Here is a 14707-nt window from a genome sequence, read left to right as displayed (position 1 = left end):
TGCCCTTCGCCTCCTTTTGCCGCGGGACCTGCGCCTCCCAGCAGGCAGCGGCGCCTCGCCGCAACTACACCTTCCGGCGTGCCCCGCGCCGCCTCGTGCGGGGGGAGGGAGTGGGGGGGTGGGGTGAGGCAGCCGTTGGAGGGCGCGAGGCCGAGGCGGGAAGTGGCCGGTTCCCGGCCCTTGGGTCAGCCCGTCAGCCGCCTTCCTGATTCCCCTGAGGAGATGGAGCCAGCGGCTCCCTTCCTCCCCCGGGCAGGGCTGGGGCTGTCGTCCGGGGAGGGTGGCTTCTGTGGGGGTGACGAAGAGAAGGGCTTGTGGGAGAGGGCTAGGCCCCTGCGGCAGGGACCGGGGGAGGGGAAGCTCAAGGGAAGTGGAACTTGCAAACCCTCCCCAGTGAGGTTAAGAAGCTTCAGCTCGAGTGGAAAAAGGGGAAGTTGCGAGAGGGAGCGGGGTGGTGGCGGGGAGAGTGTGCGGTGAGAAGTGTGTACTTCGTGGTATCTGGATAAGCTTGGGGTGTGGTGAAGTAAAGGTGCAAGAGGAGGTTGGCCAGAAGCTCGTGATGGCCTAAACAAGAATTGCACAAACAGAATATAGATAAGCAATTTTTTACATGTTGGTGGGTTGGGGTTTTTTTTGCATTTATGCTGTAGTTTTATGATTACTTTAAATCCACTGAGCTGACAGAAAAAAATAATTCTGCCCGTTTCATGCTATGGGGTGGGTTAGATCAGGGGACCTGAAACCAGCCTTGTAAGAAGGTTAGTCTCATCTGAGAAGAGCTCTCTGGTCTGGTTCACCATATGGCCATGCAAACCTTTGGGTTGGCGCTTCGGCAGGAACCAGAGCAGGGGTGGGCATAAGCAAGCCGGGGAGAGTGGGACTGCGGTTTTCACCAGCAGTCTTAGTTCATACCTGCCGTAACTGCGTATTTGTCTAGTGAACTCAGATTCAGCTTTGAAGCTTTATATTAGAAACATCTGGAGGCTGCAACAAGTGCAGTCTGTTGCACTGGGTGCTGCTTTTGCACAGACGCTTATAAAGGTTGTATGGTGGAAAAAAGCAGGCAACTGGGAGCATGTAGATGGAAGGACGTTTCTTTTGTGACAGTAAATCTCTTTGCACAGTCTGTCTGGGGCTATTGCAAAGGCAAGCCGTGGAAAACTCTTAATCTTTATATGTTGCATATAAAGGAAACAAGTTAAAATGATAACTGTTTCTTCTTTTTTTCTCTTCTTCATGCTGAAAAAAAACAGTGGCCAAGAGCAAATCTAAGTAAGTGATGTTTTCCTCACCAATTTTTAATTTCTGCTACCACTCTGTATCTTCAAGTGACTGTACAAAATACTAGGCTTCTCTAGAATTTTTTAATATACCTGAGAGAACTGCAGTCCTTGAGTTTAGCTGTGTCCTTTCTGTCCTTCTGCATGTGTGTCTTTTCACAGGTAAGTACAGAATGGTGTGAAAAATCCCCTCGGTTCTAAAATTGCAGTGAATGCAGGTGTTGTCCTATGGGCTGTCATGTTGAGCTCAGCTGTAATATCCAAAGCGCCCTCCATAGGGGAAGCACGCCTCTGTGCTTTATGATTAAAGAGAGGCTATAAATTATCCACATAATCTTCCTCTTGTTTACCTTTCATACTTTTTTAGCTGAGGAGGGCAAGCTGAGGTACAGCGTTGAGTCTTTGTTGTTTGTGGGTTGGGCTTTGGGCAGGTGCTGTGAATGTTTCTCATGGGCAGGGTGCAGAACGCTTCCCAGTTTTAGCATGTTCATATGTTTATACATGAGGAGTGGATGGGGCACAGTCAGTGCTCCGGGCTTCTTGATTTGCTCTGTAGTCCAGCTCAGGAGAGATGTTAGTGGGCTCTGGAAGAAAATTAGTCCCAGTCCTTTGACCTGTAAAGACGGCTGATGTGTTTTAAAGGTTGGAAAGGAAGGAATATATACTTTCAGCACACCAGGAGTCTTACAGTGTGGATGCAAGGAGACAAGATCATGGGGAGAGAATGACTTGCAGCCAAAATGCTATTTGTAAGAAAATCAGCTAGACAAATCCAAGGGGCTAAACTGATACATTTATGTGAATACATTCCTGTCTTCTGATTCTCAGAAATTGCATTTTGTGCAAGTGTATTACATTTGGTACTGTACAACCTCGGAAACTATGGCCTTTGGTACGTTTTCTGATTTTTATTTTTTTTTAAGAATCAACCCCCAACAGAGCCAGTAGCAACCACTTTCTGGGTTTGAAAAGATTCTTCTGTTACAGGATTTCTGAGTAATTGTCAGGGTTTGAAATGAAGAAAGTGCTTCCCAAATATGTACCTGACAGGGAAGAGAGCAGGTTGACATCTCAGTGTTCTGCTGTTACCTGTTAGCAGAAACAAACACAGCAACGCAGGATGTTTCCATGAGGTGAAAAAGTAGCTTTTAAAAGTGGTGTTACTAATGTTAATGTAGTGATTCCCCCCCCCCCGCCCCGATGTTCCTTTCTCTGTTGTTTTTATGGTCCCATGTATACTTCAGGAATATGTTATCTCCTTGTATTATTTATCCTTCTGCGTTCCCCTTGGGTTTTCTCCCTGTGTCCTGATAGCTTTCCACTGTTCTTTTCTGCCTCTGCTCCTAGTTACGTTTCTTCATTGAGCAGCAAGTTTTTTGAACAAGGTGTGTTATTCAGAAAGGGCTTGGCCTCAAATATGTGGTGCACAAGAATTTCAAGGCCTGGTCATACTGATACCACTGATTCCCCCAGAAAGAGGAAACTGCACAGAGGATTTGAGGAAGTGGGTGAGGTATAGGGGAAGGAGTCTGTGTGGTTACTGGTGATACACATCACACCTGCAGTCATGTACAGGAGAGGACAGTAACTGGGGGTAATCCCTAGACTATGCTTGGTCAGTTGGTCTGCAGGAATCTAGTGTTTTTCTGTTTATTTTGAACTCAGAAAAGTAAATTTCATTGCAAAGCTGAAAAGGGAGAGCTCAAGGAAGTACACTGGTCAGAGCTGCACAAGTGAGGAAGAATGGACACCTCTTCAAGGTTAATTTTGACAGACCACTTGGTATTAGAAGCAGGAAAATCCAGAAAAATTAATTGAATGCCCATGTGCAGAGATGTATGCATCTCTTTATTGCAATGGAAGAGAAGGACATAATTTACAGACTGGTTAAAGGGTTTGACCTTTCTTTTGACACTTCAGAAGATGCCCTGTGTCTGGGAGGTTGCGCAGATCTCAGTGTACTTCTGGGGGGCGGGGGGTGTGGTGGTGGTGGCTTTCTCAGTCTCCTGGCTTTCCCTGCTCCCAGGGATACCACAGCTACCGCAGCCAGTCCACTCCACAAACCGAGAGCCTTCCAGTGGGGAAGGGGGTTCCCATGGCTGGGTTAATGTCAAGCCCTGTATCTCTAGTGGGATGGATGGTGCCAAGGGGCCCTGCTTCTCCTTTTGCATGCCTCTTGTTCCATCCTATCTGCTCGAGTTCCTCTCTGCATGTGGAAGTGATAGTCTGCAGTACATTGTTATCTACAGCCTGAACATCTTTAACTACCATCATCCTTCCTCTCTTGCCATTACCTTTTAAATAGTGACTCAAGTGTATGCTGATTTTTTTTTTTTTTTTAACACCTCCCCCCCCCTTTCTTTCTTTCCTGTTTCTTTTCCTCTGGGCTTGTATTCTGTTCAGGAGTTATTTACTTAAACTTGATGCTGGAGCTTATGGTTTATAGTGGGCTCCTTGTCTGTGTTATAAGTTTAGCACACAGTGTTGATGCTCCCATCCAAAATATCCATAAAGTTGAATGAAGTATCTTATGCGATTGTGCCAAATTGCTCATGCTAAAAGCTTGTCCGTTTGACCATGCCCTGGCAGACCTGTGGTGGGCCATTGCTGTGTGCCTGTGCACTGATACAGAGACATTCCTTGTGACTTTAGATACATTCTGGTGAGGATGAAAAGTGCAGCTGAGACAGGCTACTGTTTCAACATCAGGAGACTCCGACTGCAAGAAAAATTGGTCCTGCTGAGATACGATCCCATCGGTAAGAGCTTGGGGAAGAAATCAGCCTGCTTTGTATAAGCTTCTCTGTGTGGGGCAAAAGATTTGAATATAACAGGATTTTTCCCATCTAAGCAGAATATGTCATAATATGTTTCATACTCAGATGACTGTACAGTTGCTGTTCTTCATGACATTCCAGTGGGAAGTAAACGTTTCCCTCATTTTACAGACTGTGGCAGTGAAACAAAGTAATGACTTGCCTGACATATCAGAGTCTTTGATGACAGCCATGCCACATGTCAGTGGCAAAGCAAAGTGACACAGGAGTTCTTTCATTCTGTTTCTTTGTGTGGTTTGCTAGACTGCGCTACCTCCAACAAGCAGCCACGAAGAATGCATCAATAGAAATGTTCTGTTAAGCTGCCATTGGTGCTCTAGACAATACATTTTAACCATCACTTACAAAATGGACTTTTTCTTTTAAAGAAATAAAACCAAGTTCTTCTTCTCCCACAAATGATACTGCTCTCCAGATGACAGTTTGTGGGTTCTTTTATGTTCCTCTGGTCCTTGCAGATTTTCTCAGTTTAAGAATGTGATATGTTGGGGGGTTATAGCACTTGCCAAGCTGCCTTTTGCTTACCAAGCTTTTTGAACGGTGACTAGGAGCTCAGGTTTCTGGGGGAGGAACCAGTCTGCAGTTAACATTAAAAAGTTTAATTTAACGTTAAAAAGCTTAATTTGGGGAAATTTAGAAATTAAATGAGACCATTTAAATGAGACAATGCTAGAAATAGCATGGCAGAGTTAGTGCAAAAAAGGCTTATTTAAATCTATAGAATAAAGAAATGTATTAAGCAGCTCTAAGTAGATAACATAATGCATGGCCAGTAGTTATGTGGTTTAAGCTTATTTTTTCTTATAATTTTATGTTCTTGTTAGATGACTAACCTTTTCATACTCAGATCTAACAGTCCAGGAGCTTTATGGCAGGTGAGAGAAACCACCAGAGAAGCGGTATGCTCTCATCAAAGAGATGAGATGTTGCTGACAGAGGTTGTGTCTCTCCTTCTGAATTCCATACAGAAGGAGAATTGGAGATCGCTAGGATTATTTTCTTGAGTAAGAAAAGTTTACATTACTGCATCGAACCATTGTGCAAAGTGATCCTCCAGAAGCTTCACAACTTGTAGGAAATGTGAAGAGAGTGGAGAGCTTAGTCTAAGTAGCGCTTCTGTTGCAGAACATGTAGTAGGTTGTTGAAGTACAAAATTGGAAGTAATTAAGAAAAAAACTCTGATCTTTGTAGCCTGTAGTAGAACACAAGTGAGAAATTGATGTGAGAAAGTGCTGCATGTGTGAAGGGAAGTAAATTTGAGTCTAGATACCAACTCACATCAGGAATATGTTAGGAAGCATTTTCACTTGGCATGCATTTTCACCTTATGTTTTGTACTTCTCAAAAACCTGGGACCTCCACAGAATGAAGCTTTTTAGTGAAGTAGTGGCAGTAGTGCCCAAGTTTCACTACCTCCTAACTGCAGCAACAGAATGTGTTACGAAGTTGCAGTATTTCTTAAAGTGAAACTTTTATGTGGAAGAAGAGATTTTGTTAAGTGTGTGGATTGCTCTTGCGTAGCTTTCAAAGGAATTCATATAGTGAAGTTCAATTGGAACAATGGTGCTTTTCAAAGGGCATTGTAAAGCTTTGAGTATTTTTTTTTTTTTTTTCAGTAACGCATTGGCTATGCTTAACCTATAGCTGAACTGACTTTGCTAGCACCTGCATCAGGCCTTGGATGCAGGGTTAATTTGTGTCTCATTGAGAGATCTGCAGGAGACTTAGTTAACTTTTTCAGTCAGTCTGTGAGACCAAGTAGATCCAGTTGTTTGGGCTCTGAATTTGAAGAGTAGTAGAAAGCAGTAAGAACCTATTTTTGTCACTACATTGAGCAGCTGTGACTCAGAACAGTCACACAGAGCAGCTGTTGAATGTTTTCAGCCACTCAGATCCTGACACTTACTTTCACAGAGGTAAACGGGCCTCTTAGGAGCTAAAAATTACGTATGGTAAAGTGAAAGCGCTACTAAACTCCTTCAAGAGTTGATTAACAGCAGCGCTGTGCCAGTCAGTTGCTCCACACTCATGTAAGCAGCGAAGGTAGCCAGGAGAAAGGGATGTAGGCTCCTTGAATTGCATCTTAACACTTTGGGCTTCTTAACAGATCCTTTTTTTCCCTATAGCAAAACAACGTGTCCTCTTCACGGAGAAGAGAAAAATCCGCTCTATCTGAACAATGACTGGACTTGATTTATGCATTAGGAGAGGATGGTTTGGGGGGAGGATGGGGTGAACGCTGATTCAGAAATCAAGCAACATGGGCTGCAAAGAGAGGAAATGAACTGGGATCACCGTCTCCTGTGATTTGAAGGCCATTGTGAATAAAACAATGTAGAGAGAGAAAATTCTTAATGTCTGGACATAGATCATCACAGTAACATTTATTTATCTTTTGAGTTATTTTTACAGTACTCAATTAAAAAAATTAAATAGCAAATCCCATTGTCTGTGTTTTCCATTGTGAAAGAGGCTGTAATCTTCAAAGGAACTATTGTTTTATAAGGCAATAAAAATTAACATTTTCCACAGCAGGAATTCAATGGCAGGATTGCAAGTTTTTCTAACCTACCAGCCACAGATTCAACAGTAGTGACCATGAATTGGTGTCATTCCTTGGAGGGGTAGTGTTGTACCAGCTCCTTCCCAGGAAAGGAAGAAGCAAGGGGAACCTAGTGAAATAAGATGAGCTTTTGGATAAGCTATGACCATGGCTAAAAGGGCTGAATTATTTTCAGTAGGATGGATTTTTCACTCCTGGATTTTTGTCAAGCATGGAGAAAGTAGATAGCCAAAGTAGTTCTCTGATGGTTTTGGAAGTTTTTCATCTTTAATTAGCTCATCTAGGTTTAGAGCAGTATGGCTAGAAACACTTTTCAAAGTCTACCTCAGTAGCACTCTTGTCCTCTTTCCAGTTCGAGGGACCTTCCACAGAGCACAGTGCTGCAGCATGCAAGAATAGATGGGCCAGGGCTCAATGTATGGTGCTTTGTTATGAGCCAAACGCTGGCCTTGGTGTTTGCAGCCGAGGCCTGAAGTTGCAATCTCAAAGCTAACACTCAGCTTCATGTGCTGGCATTGCACATAAGAAGTTCTGATAAAAAAATACTACCAGGAGACCAATACCCTCCAGATGTTTTGCTGTAAACTTCATGTAGTTCAGTATAGTGCATTGTGCGGGATGGCCACAAGCCCAATGGTTGTGTGAGGGGCCGGAGAGACCTGCTGTGCTGTGTTTGAAAGACCCCCCACCCCATCTTATCATTGTAGAACAGGAACTAAGAGGATTCCTCAAATAAGAAGCAAAGATACTTCTCTGGTCTTTCCAGTCAGCAGAGGAGAACCTTTGTGCAGTCAGGTGATTAATGGTGTCTGGGGTAAGATAAAATCAGTATGTTGAGCTAGACAATGTCAATTAGAAAAGGTCCTGAGGCAAGTCCTTCCGGTAAGGATATGAAGATTGTGTCCCTGATGCCTGGACGCTCACTGATGCAATGCAGTTAGACTTCCTGATCATTTCCTCCATGGGTAACTTGGGATAGTAAGCCAGGTAGAAGGCCAGTGCTCCCACAAAACTGTCTCCAGCTCCCTAGAATAAAATAACAAGTTCAAGCATACTTGCACAGGGAAACAATTCAGATGCGTTTACTGGAAAGACAAAAGTTGCAGCACTGATTGCAGGAGTCAGGAAGTTGTTCGGGAGTTGAGTTCAATTCACTTTTCTATGCCTAGAAAATTCTGCCATGTTAAACTAATGCTACCATACTATCTTTCTGCCCAGCTGTTGAATCAAGGTACAAGCTATAATATGGCTTAAAACTTCAAGAAAAAGAAAAGCTAGTGTGCTACAGTTCAGCAGTGTGCTGTTATAAATACTGTTTTTGAAACTTCCTGTTGCTGGAGTGTCTGATTTTGATTTCTCAACCTGAATGTTTCATTAAAGCTATTTTTCTCTCATTTAACTTCTGTTTTTCATATAGGGCAGTAGTGGAAGGGACAGAGAAAAGGGGAAAAAATAAGCCATGCGGCATGTGGTGTCTGTAAATTCCTAGTTGCAGAACGATACATTTTGATGTCTCCAGAACTGAGCTGTTCTAAAAGAGTCCCACTAATGAAGGTGTATGCTGTGTCTGTCACATAAACCACTCGTATTCCTGGGGTAAGCTTTGCCACTTGAGCTGTGTCTGACCATGGGGATGGAGGACAGTGACATTCACCTGGAGCTCTGGCAACTGTGGCCCTCCTGAGCTAGCTGTCCCCAGGCCCTGTCTCCCACAAGAGCTGCCCGATGCTCAGCCGGCCCTGTGCCAGCCCTCTGTGAATGGGGAGTAAGCCTTCACCTTGTGCCCCGGCTTGCTCTGACCCTGTAGCCCAGATGCCACTAGTTCTGCTCTGATCAGCAGGGAATGACAATTGTTTGCCTCCTGAATGCTTTTTAACAATAACTCTTGTTTTGCGATGTTCAGTGCTCTGTAGTGTCCCCAACAACTGGCAAAATTAATCATTTTTAACTTGATTTGCTCATTTCATTCCACAGCGTCTCTTCCCCCTCCTCTAAAACTGGCTTGATTTCTAAGGCCAAACTGACAGCAATTCTTGTTAGTACCGTAAAAGTGATTCTAACATCCCCTTTTTTTAATCATACTTTTATACCACTAAAAGAGTTACACTGGACACACTGGTAATATCTTCATTTAATTCAAGAACTAGCATATAGACTGTCTCCCCTGAGGGGGTTTTGCCTCTGTAGTTGCAATAAATAGGCCCCAAGAGTCATGGGACAAGAGCAAAGGGCCTGGAAAAAGTTAGTTAAGATAGCTGAGCAAAGTTTCTAACTGGAAGTTAAGACTAGGAATTAATTTCCAATTTTGAGTTCTAGTGGTTCTCAGTGTTACACTCCTACTTACCCTAAAATCAGCTGCATATAAATAATATCATTCTGGCAAAAAATACCACTTCCACAGAGATCAGTTTGTAACATTACAAGCAGATGACAGGGCAGAGCAGCGTGGCAATTGCAAGGGAACCCTAAAGGGGGTGAGCGCGCCATGCCTTGTCTCTCCCTGCCCAGCCCTTCCACAGCAGCTGTTTGCATTGGTGTTCCCAGTCAGGAAACTTCCTACTTAACTCTTGCTTCACCTGAAGCTTGGATGCTGTCTTCCATCGCCTTCACAGCGGGGTACAATGGAGAGTGTTGCCTGGCAAATTACAAGTTAATAAGCAAAGTCTTACCCAGCGTGCAGCAACACCTGTTTCAACAGTTCTGTATTCCTGAACACAGGAGGGGCAGGTGAAGGTTTTTATCAATTTCTGTTGGGCCTTTGCCTCTCTTCTGGTTTCCAGAGTGCTCCCACAATGGTAGGTGGAGCAGGAGCAGGTGACTGCTAGTTAAGCATTGCCAGCGTCTTTTGTCTGATGCATAATACAAAAATCTCCAGCCCATCTCAGAGTTTATAATCTAATCGGTGCATGATTAATTATTAAAGCTATTTTGGTGCTGCTGTTACAGACAGAATTTCAGCAAGCAGATGTTATGCTGTAGCAGGAATAACTTCTCATTTTTACATCAAATATTTCTCATACAGTGATCACTGGGTAATGGAAGTGGCCAAATATTATTTTAATGAGGAATACTCAGAATATCTGGTGTCAAACAGCATAAACTATTACCTGGCAGCAATGTGGAGCAGAATACTGTCTTTTTAATCATTTTTTTTAAATGGAGGTAACTAACTACTGCCCCAAAGAATTGCTGCACTGTTTGCTATTGGAGCAAAAAAAGACTAATGGCACATCACCCAGGTCTTAGTTTGGATGGTGGTGAGATGGAACGTAAGTTCTCCCTGCAACATTACTGTGCCTCTCCACTTGTGGGTGATGCTCGGAGGTTTTGAGATGGCTGTAAATCTCCCTTTTGGCAAGGCTGAACTATGTTAAATGACTACAAAGGTGGAAAAGGGGGTGAACAGCAGACTTCCATGCAGAATGCAAAAAGGCCCCCTAGTATCTTTTTGCAAGAGAAAAGATTATGGGATGATTGGAGAATATACAGAAGGATTTGATACCAGTAAGCGTTTGCTGAAATCCTTACCTCCCATACATAGACTGAAGCAGTCAGCATCTCTAAAGCTCAGCTACTACAGACTCCAAGGTTATCATAAATTCAGTTGTTGGTAAGTAAGCGTTTCGTGTAGGGGTGTTTTCAATATAGGAGCTACTACACTGAAAACAGTGGCATGTATCATTAGAATGATTATGTAGATAACCCTGTTCAACCTCGCTTCTGGTCTGTGCAGACAAGACTGGTCAAACACAACTTAAAGAGCAATAGCAGAACTGATTCAGCTGCAAAGTTAGCTGCAATAAGAGCTATTTTCAGCCTACAGAAACAGACCTTCCCTCTTTGGTATTGTGGATTAAGGTATATTGGGTTTGGTAGATTCAGAAAAGGTCAGCACAGAGCAGAAGGAACAGGCTCAGAATAAAATCAGGATTATCCAAACTCTGGATTAGCAAATACTAGCTTTACATTTAGCTGTTTCAAAACCTGCTATAAGAAAAAACCCAAACAACCTACTTTTTGCAAAAATAATGAAATTTTTAAAATGACCAGTAAGGCGCATTTATTCTGCCCACTGACAAAATATAAACACAGAATATGTAATATTTTACATTCCTCAGCATTTGTCTTCCAGAAATCCTAATACATTGCAGACTTTGAGACAATCCTCATATCCTTGAGTGCCTAGAGACAATTAATTCCATAATTATAAAAATATAACTTGTTTAACCTTTCTCTAACGCAGAAATGCTAGTTTGTATGAAATAAAATAAAGAATTGGATCAAAAAAATTGTCTGATATGGTGTGGCTAGTTCTAAAATGCAAGTGTTACAGTTTTGTCTAAGTTGTATGGTTTTGAAGCAGTTTTGAAAACCTATTTATATTCTGTGCCACTAGTCTGGAAGGTCCTTGTTTTCCTGTATGTCTGGAAAAGGGCAATTTTGTTCATTACAGTCCAGCACTGATTGAGATTCTGTGCCTCTAGAGAAGAGAAAACCCACAAAAACACTTCTATTTATACCTTAGCTTTTGTTAGTCCTGATTTGTTAAAAGCTGGTTCAGAAATTTAGTGTAGATATTTTTATACGATGCTGCCCTGAGAAGCTTTTTAAGGAAAGTGCTTTGTAAGTGGAAACTATATTGTTCAACAGTCTTTCCAGCAAGTAAAGCATTTTTCAATCAATCATGTGTAGAATAATAGGATGCATTTCACTTATACAGTAAGATGACTTGTTCACCAAAAAAATTTGGAGGCCAAAAGCTACAGCTCACAGTGTTGCAGCAGTTGCACTGCCATGTTCCAGGGCAACCTCTTACTCAGCCTTCACACTCCCAGCCTGTCCTCTTGGGCAAGAGTAATGGCAACCATGTAAGAATAGGAGGGGGCTCTGGCTCTTGAAGCCTGACATTGTTACTGAACCAAAGAAAACTTTCCTCAGGTGATTTTTCAAGAAGTCACAGTCCATGTACGCCCTGCGTATTACATGGATTCATTCCATTAAATACATTGTAAGACCATGTTACCAAGTCCTAAAAGGAATGATGTGTTGTATAAGAGAAACATTAGGCACGCCTGTAATGATAAATTCTTCATTTAGTGAATAAATCAAAACATCAATCCAAAAGCTGTCAAAAACTGCATTATAATGTAGATTCAGCAACATTGCTTGCAATGATGTTTATAGTCTCTGAGGAGCATTCACAGCAGTGCACAAATGAACGAAGCCTGAGGATTACACTGATTTAGTGCAGTCTAAATGCATGGCAATGCAGAGATGCCCAACTCTGTCGAAGGAATTGGGCCCTGGAGAATTCCTGTTGTATTTATAGCACTCCATAACCGTGTGATACTGGATTATGCTAAGGATGTTACTGCTCTGTGTCACATCTGCTCAGCATTCCTTGCTGTACCTCTGCCTACTCTGTACCCAAACTACAAATTAGCCTCATGTAACACAAAAATATCTGTCAGTGAAGAGGCTCATTATCTCTTCTTCATAAGTGGTGAAAGCCTATGCCTCCTTACAAGAATCCCTGGGTTGTGCTTTCATGAAAGGTTACTAGTGGAACTGGAGAAACATTTCCAGCCTTCGGGATATATTCAGACACTCTTGTGCCAAGAGGGTCTATGTCTCAGCTAAAAGATAATTTCAGCTGAAATGCTCAGGGAGCAAAATATCCCTTGGTAACAGTGGTTGAATGAGTTATACAGCTTTTTTTACCCGTCTTTATTTTTATGATTTCCTTCTCCCTGAAAGAGCGCATGTTTATCCTCTATGTGATGGAGAATGGTTTATTTCTGGAAATGTTTCTGACTGTTTTTTTGACATCTGCATTTATTTGCCCGTGCAATACCTTTTTTGGGGGGGTGGGGTGTTAATAATCCCCCCCCCCCCCTTTTCCTTATGTTTCACTAGAGACATATTTTGGCAGTTTGAATTAAGGCAGTCTTTAAATTAAACCAACTCCACTATCTTGAAACTCTCCTGAAATTAAACTAATTTGACTATCTTAAAACTATTTCCTAAGCTCAAGGCCTAACAAGGGTGACTATTCCCATGGTGTCTGGGGTTGCTGAAGCTGTGTGGAAGGATTGCCATCTTTGTAGGGCACCCCACAGATACTGGGGGGGCTCTCCACCGCTATGCTTACAGGAGCAGACCTTCGGTCACAAACCTCTAAAACCGAGATTTTCCACTAGCACAGTTATTTCTATATCTATGCATGGAGTTTTGAGCCAGAACAAAATGATAAAAAGTCCTTAACATAGAACTACTGAATTTTGCAATAAAATCCAAATGAACTTCAAACAAATAGCAGGGCTTGTCTTTTTAAGTCTAAGTTAGACTTTTGGTGCAGACTAGAGAGCACTACAAAGCTACTTGGGTTGAAGATAAAGGAGAAATACTAAGGAGAAGCACACTGTGCTCCAGACCTTTAGGGTCTGGATCCACAACTGCTTTACTGTGCTTAATCTATGCTCTGGTAGCTGAGTGTTTCTGCAGTCTTGTCACGAAGACAAGCTAGAACATGTTACCCTAAGCCAAAGGAAAATATATAGAGAGAATCCATGGTAGCAATGCTCGTCTGTTCCTTTCTTCTTCCCCTCTGCCTTCCCCAAACACACACCAATGCTGTCTGATGTGCCCTGCACACTCCAGACCAAGTCACAGGGAACTGTTATGCTGCTGACCTACCATACACTCCTTCCTCCCAGCCACGTGCAGAATGGCTGTATTCAGCCCCTGTTTAAGAACGGCGGGAGGTGTAAGCTAACACATTTTAATTTGCATTCCCTGTAGGTTGACAGTGCAGTCTTAATTCCAGTGATTCAGACTGCAGTTTCATAATAGGCTTAAGCCAATCCATGGTTATGTTATTGCTGAAAGGCTCAGTCCCCACTCATGTTTTTATCCTTGGCTCATGTTCCCACGCCCTCCCCTACATCAGATCTAGCACTTGTGCGGCCAAGCAGTGAGGCAGATCAGTTCTCTGATCCATCTGAAGACTAAGCCAGCCAACACTGACCAAGAAACATTAGTTTCCACCCAGATCAGCAAGCTGCTGTATTACCACATGATAGCTAGTCCAATGCCAAGGAGAAAGAGGTTAGAAACACTCCTTTCAGCAGCAGCATGATCTTAGATCAGCTTAAGCCAACTGTGAAACCTCACCCTCGGTCAACACCAGGCAATTCATTAACTCAGTTGTGTTCCCAAGTCCTAATACTCTCGCTCCTTGTTCACACAGGGAAAGCCGCCTGTTCCACTCTTCCCTCTGTACCGTGTGGGCTCAGACCAGAGGAAAGAGGGAACGATCACACTTCCTTTCTACTCTGTTCTGGGAAGCTGTGGGAAGGAGCAATCCTTGACTTTCTTGCATTTATGTTGTGTCGTACTTGCATAGCCTCGCATGGAGAAAATTTCTTGCTCACTCAAGCTGAACAAGCGCAGCCTATCATCTGGTCCTTCACATGTCTTGAGGGCTTAGAGGTAACTAAACTACACCCACTGTAGACTATCAGTTGGGAAATATCAAAACCAAAGCACACCACACAATGCTTCACATCAGCTGTCAGGAATTTTTACCCACTTCCTGACAGATTTCCTGACGGTTCATTAATCAGCCTGACCGTTAACCCCCTGCATTCCTGAGAGATTAATCTTGATACAAGGCCTCCTGCCTGCATTTTCTTTCCTTTCTGAAACATCCTACTACATTAAGTTATTCAGTTTCTAAAAAGATCAGCAACAAGCATTACAGATGTATGAATTCCCCTGAAAAGTTATCTGGTTTATGGTGAATGTTGGAAATAAAACATACAACATTCACAACTCTGCAATTTTTAATTTGTATGACATCTAAAAAGTACAGCTGAAAGTATCTAGAGATCTGGCCATATCACACAGTCCTGCTTTATGTTTCAAAGCTCTATACAGTACCTGTTTTGAAGGCAGGTAATAGTGCTCTCATTTCACATGATGGGAAATGAACCCAACTTAAGATCAAGAATGTTAGGAACACCCAC

General features: G+C 42.7%; 2 protein-coding genes across 2 annotated transcripts in view; one reads left to right on the top strand and one right to left on the bottom strand.

Moving 5' to 3' along the window:
- Positions 1-6557, top strand: part of MRPL33 (mitochondrial ribosomal protein L33) — a 6863-nt gene extending 306 nt beyond the window's left edge. Inside the window, exons 2-4 of the mRNA XM_010576520.1 lie at positions 1254-1272; positions 3933-4039; positions 6244-6557. Coding sequence (XP_010574822.1) covers positions 1254-1272; positions 3933-4039; positions 6244-6293 — 176 coding nt within the window. The 3' untranslated portion in view covers positions 6294-6557. The remainder of the gene's footprint in view (positions 1-1253; positions 1273-3932; positions 4040-6243) is intronic.
- Positions 6558-7532: 975 nt separating this feature from the next.
- The window catches only part of RBKS (ribokinase), a 69018-nt gene continuing 61843 nt past the window's right edge, over positions 7533-14707 (bottom strand). Inside the window, exon 8 of the mRNA XM_010576519.1 lies at positions 7533-7706. Within this exon, the coding sequence (XP_010574821.1) occupies positions 7533-7706 (174 nt within the window). The remainder of the gene's footprint in view (positions 7707-14707) is intronic.

This window comes from Haliaeetus leucocephalus, unplaced genomic scaffold (genome assembly GCF_000737465.1).
Source record: "Haliaeetus leucocephalus isolate CR32 unplaced genomic scaffold, Haliaeetus_leucocephalus-4.0 Scaffold526, whole genome shotgun sequence".
In the NCBI taxonomy this organism is placed as follows: Eukaryota; Metazoa; Chordata; class Aves; order Accipitriformes; family Accipitridae; genus Haliaeetus; species Haliaeetus leucocephalus.
Note: the sequence above shows the minus strand (reverse complement) of the source record. Positions and strands in the feature narration are given on the sequence as shown.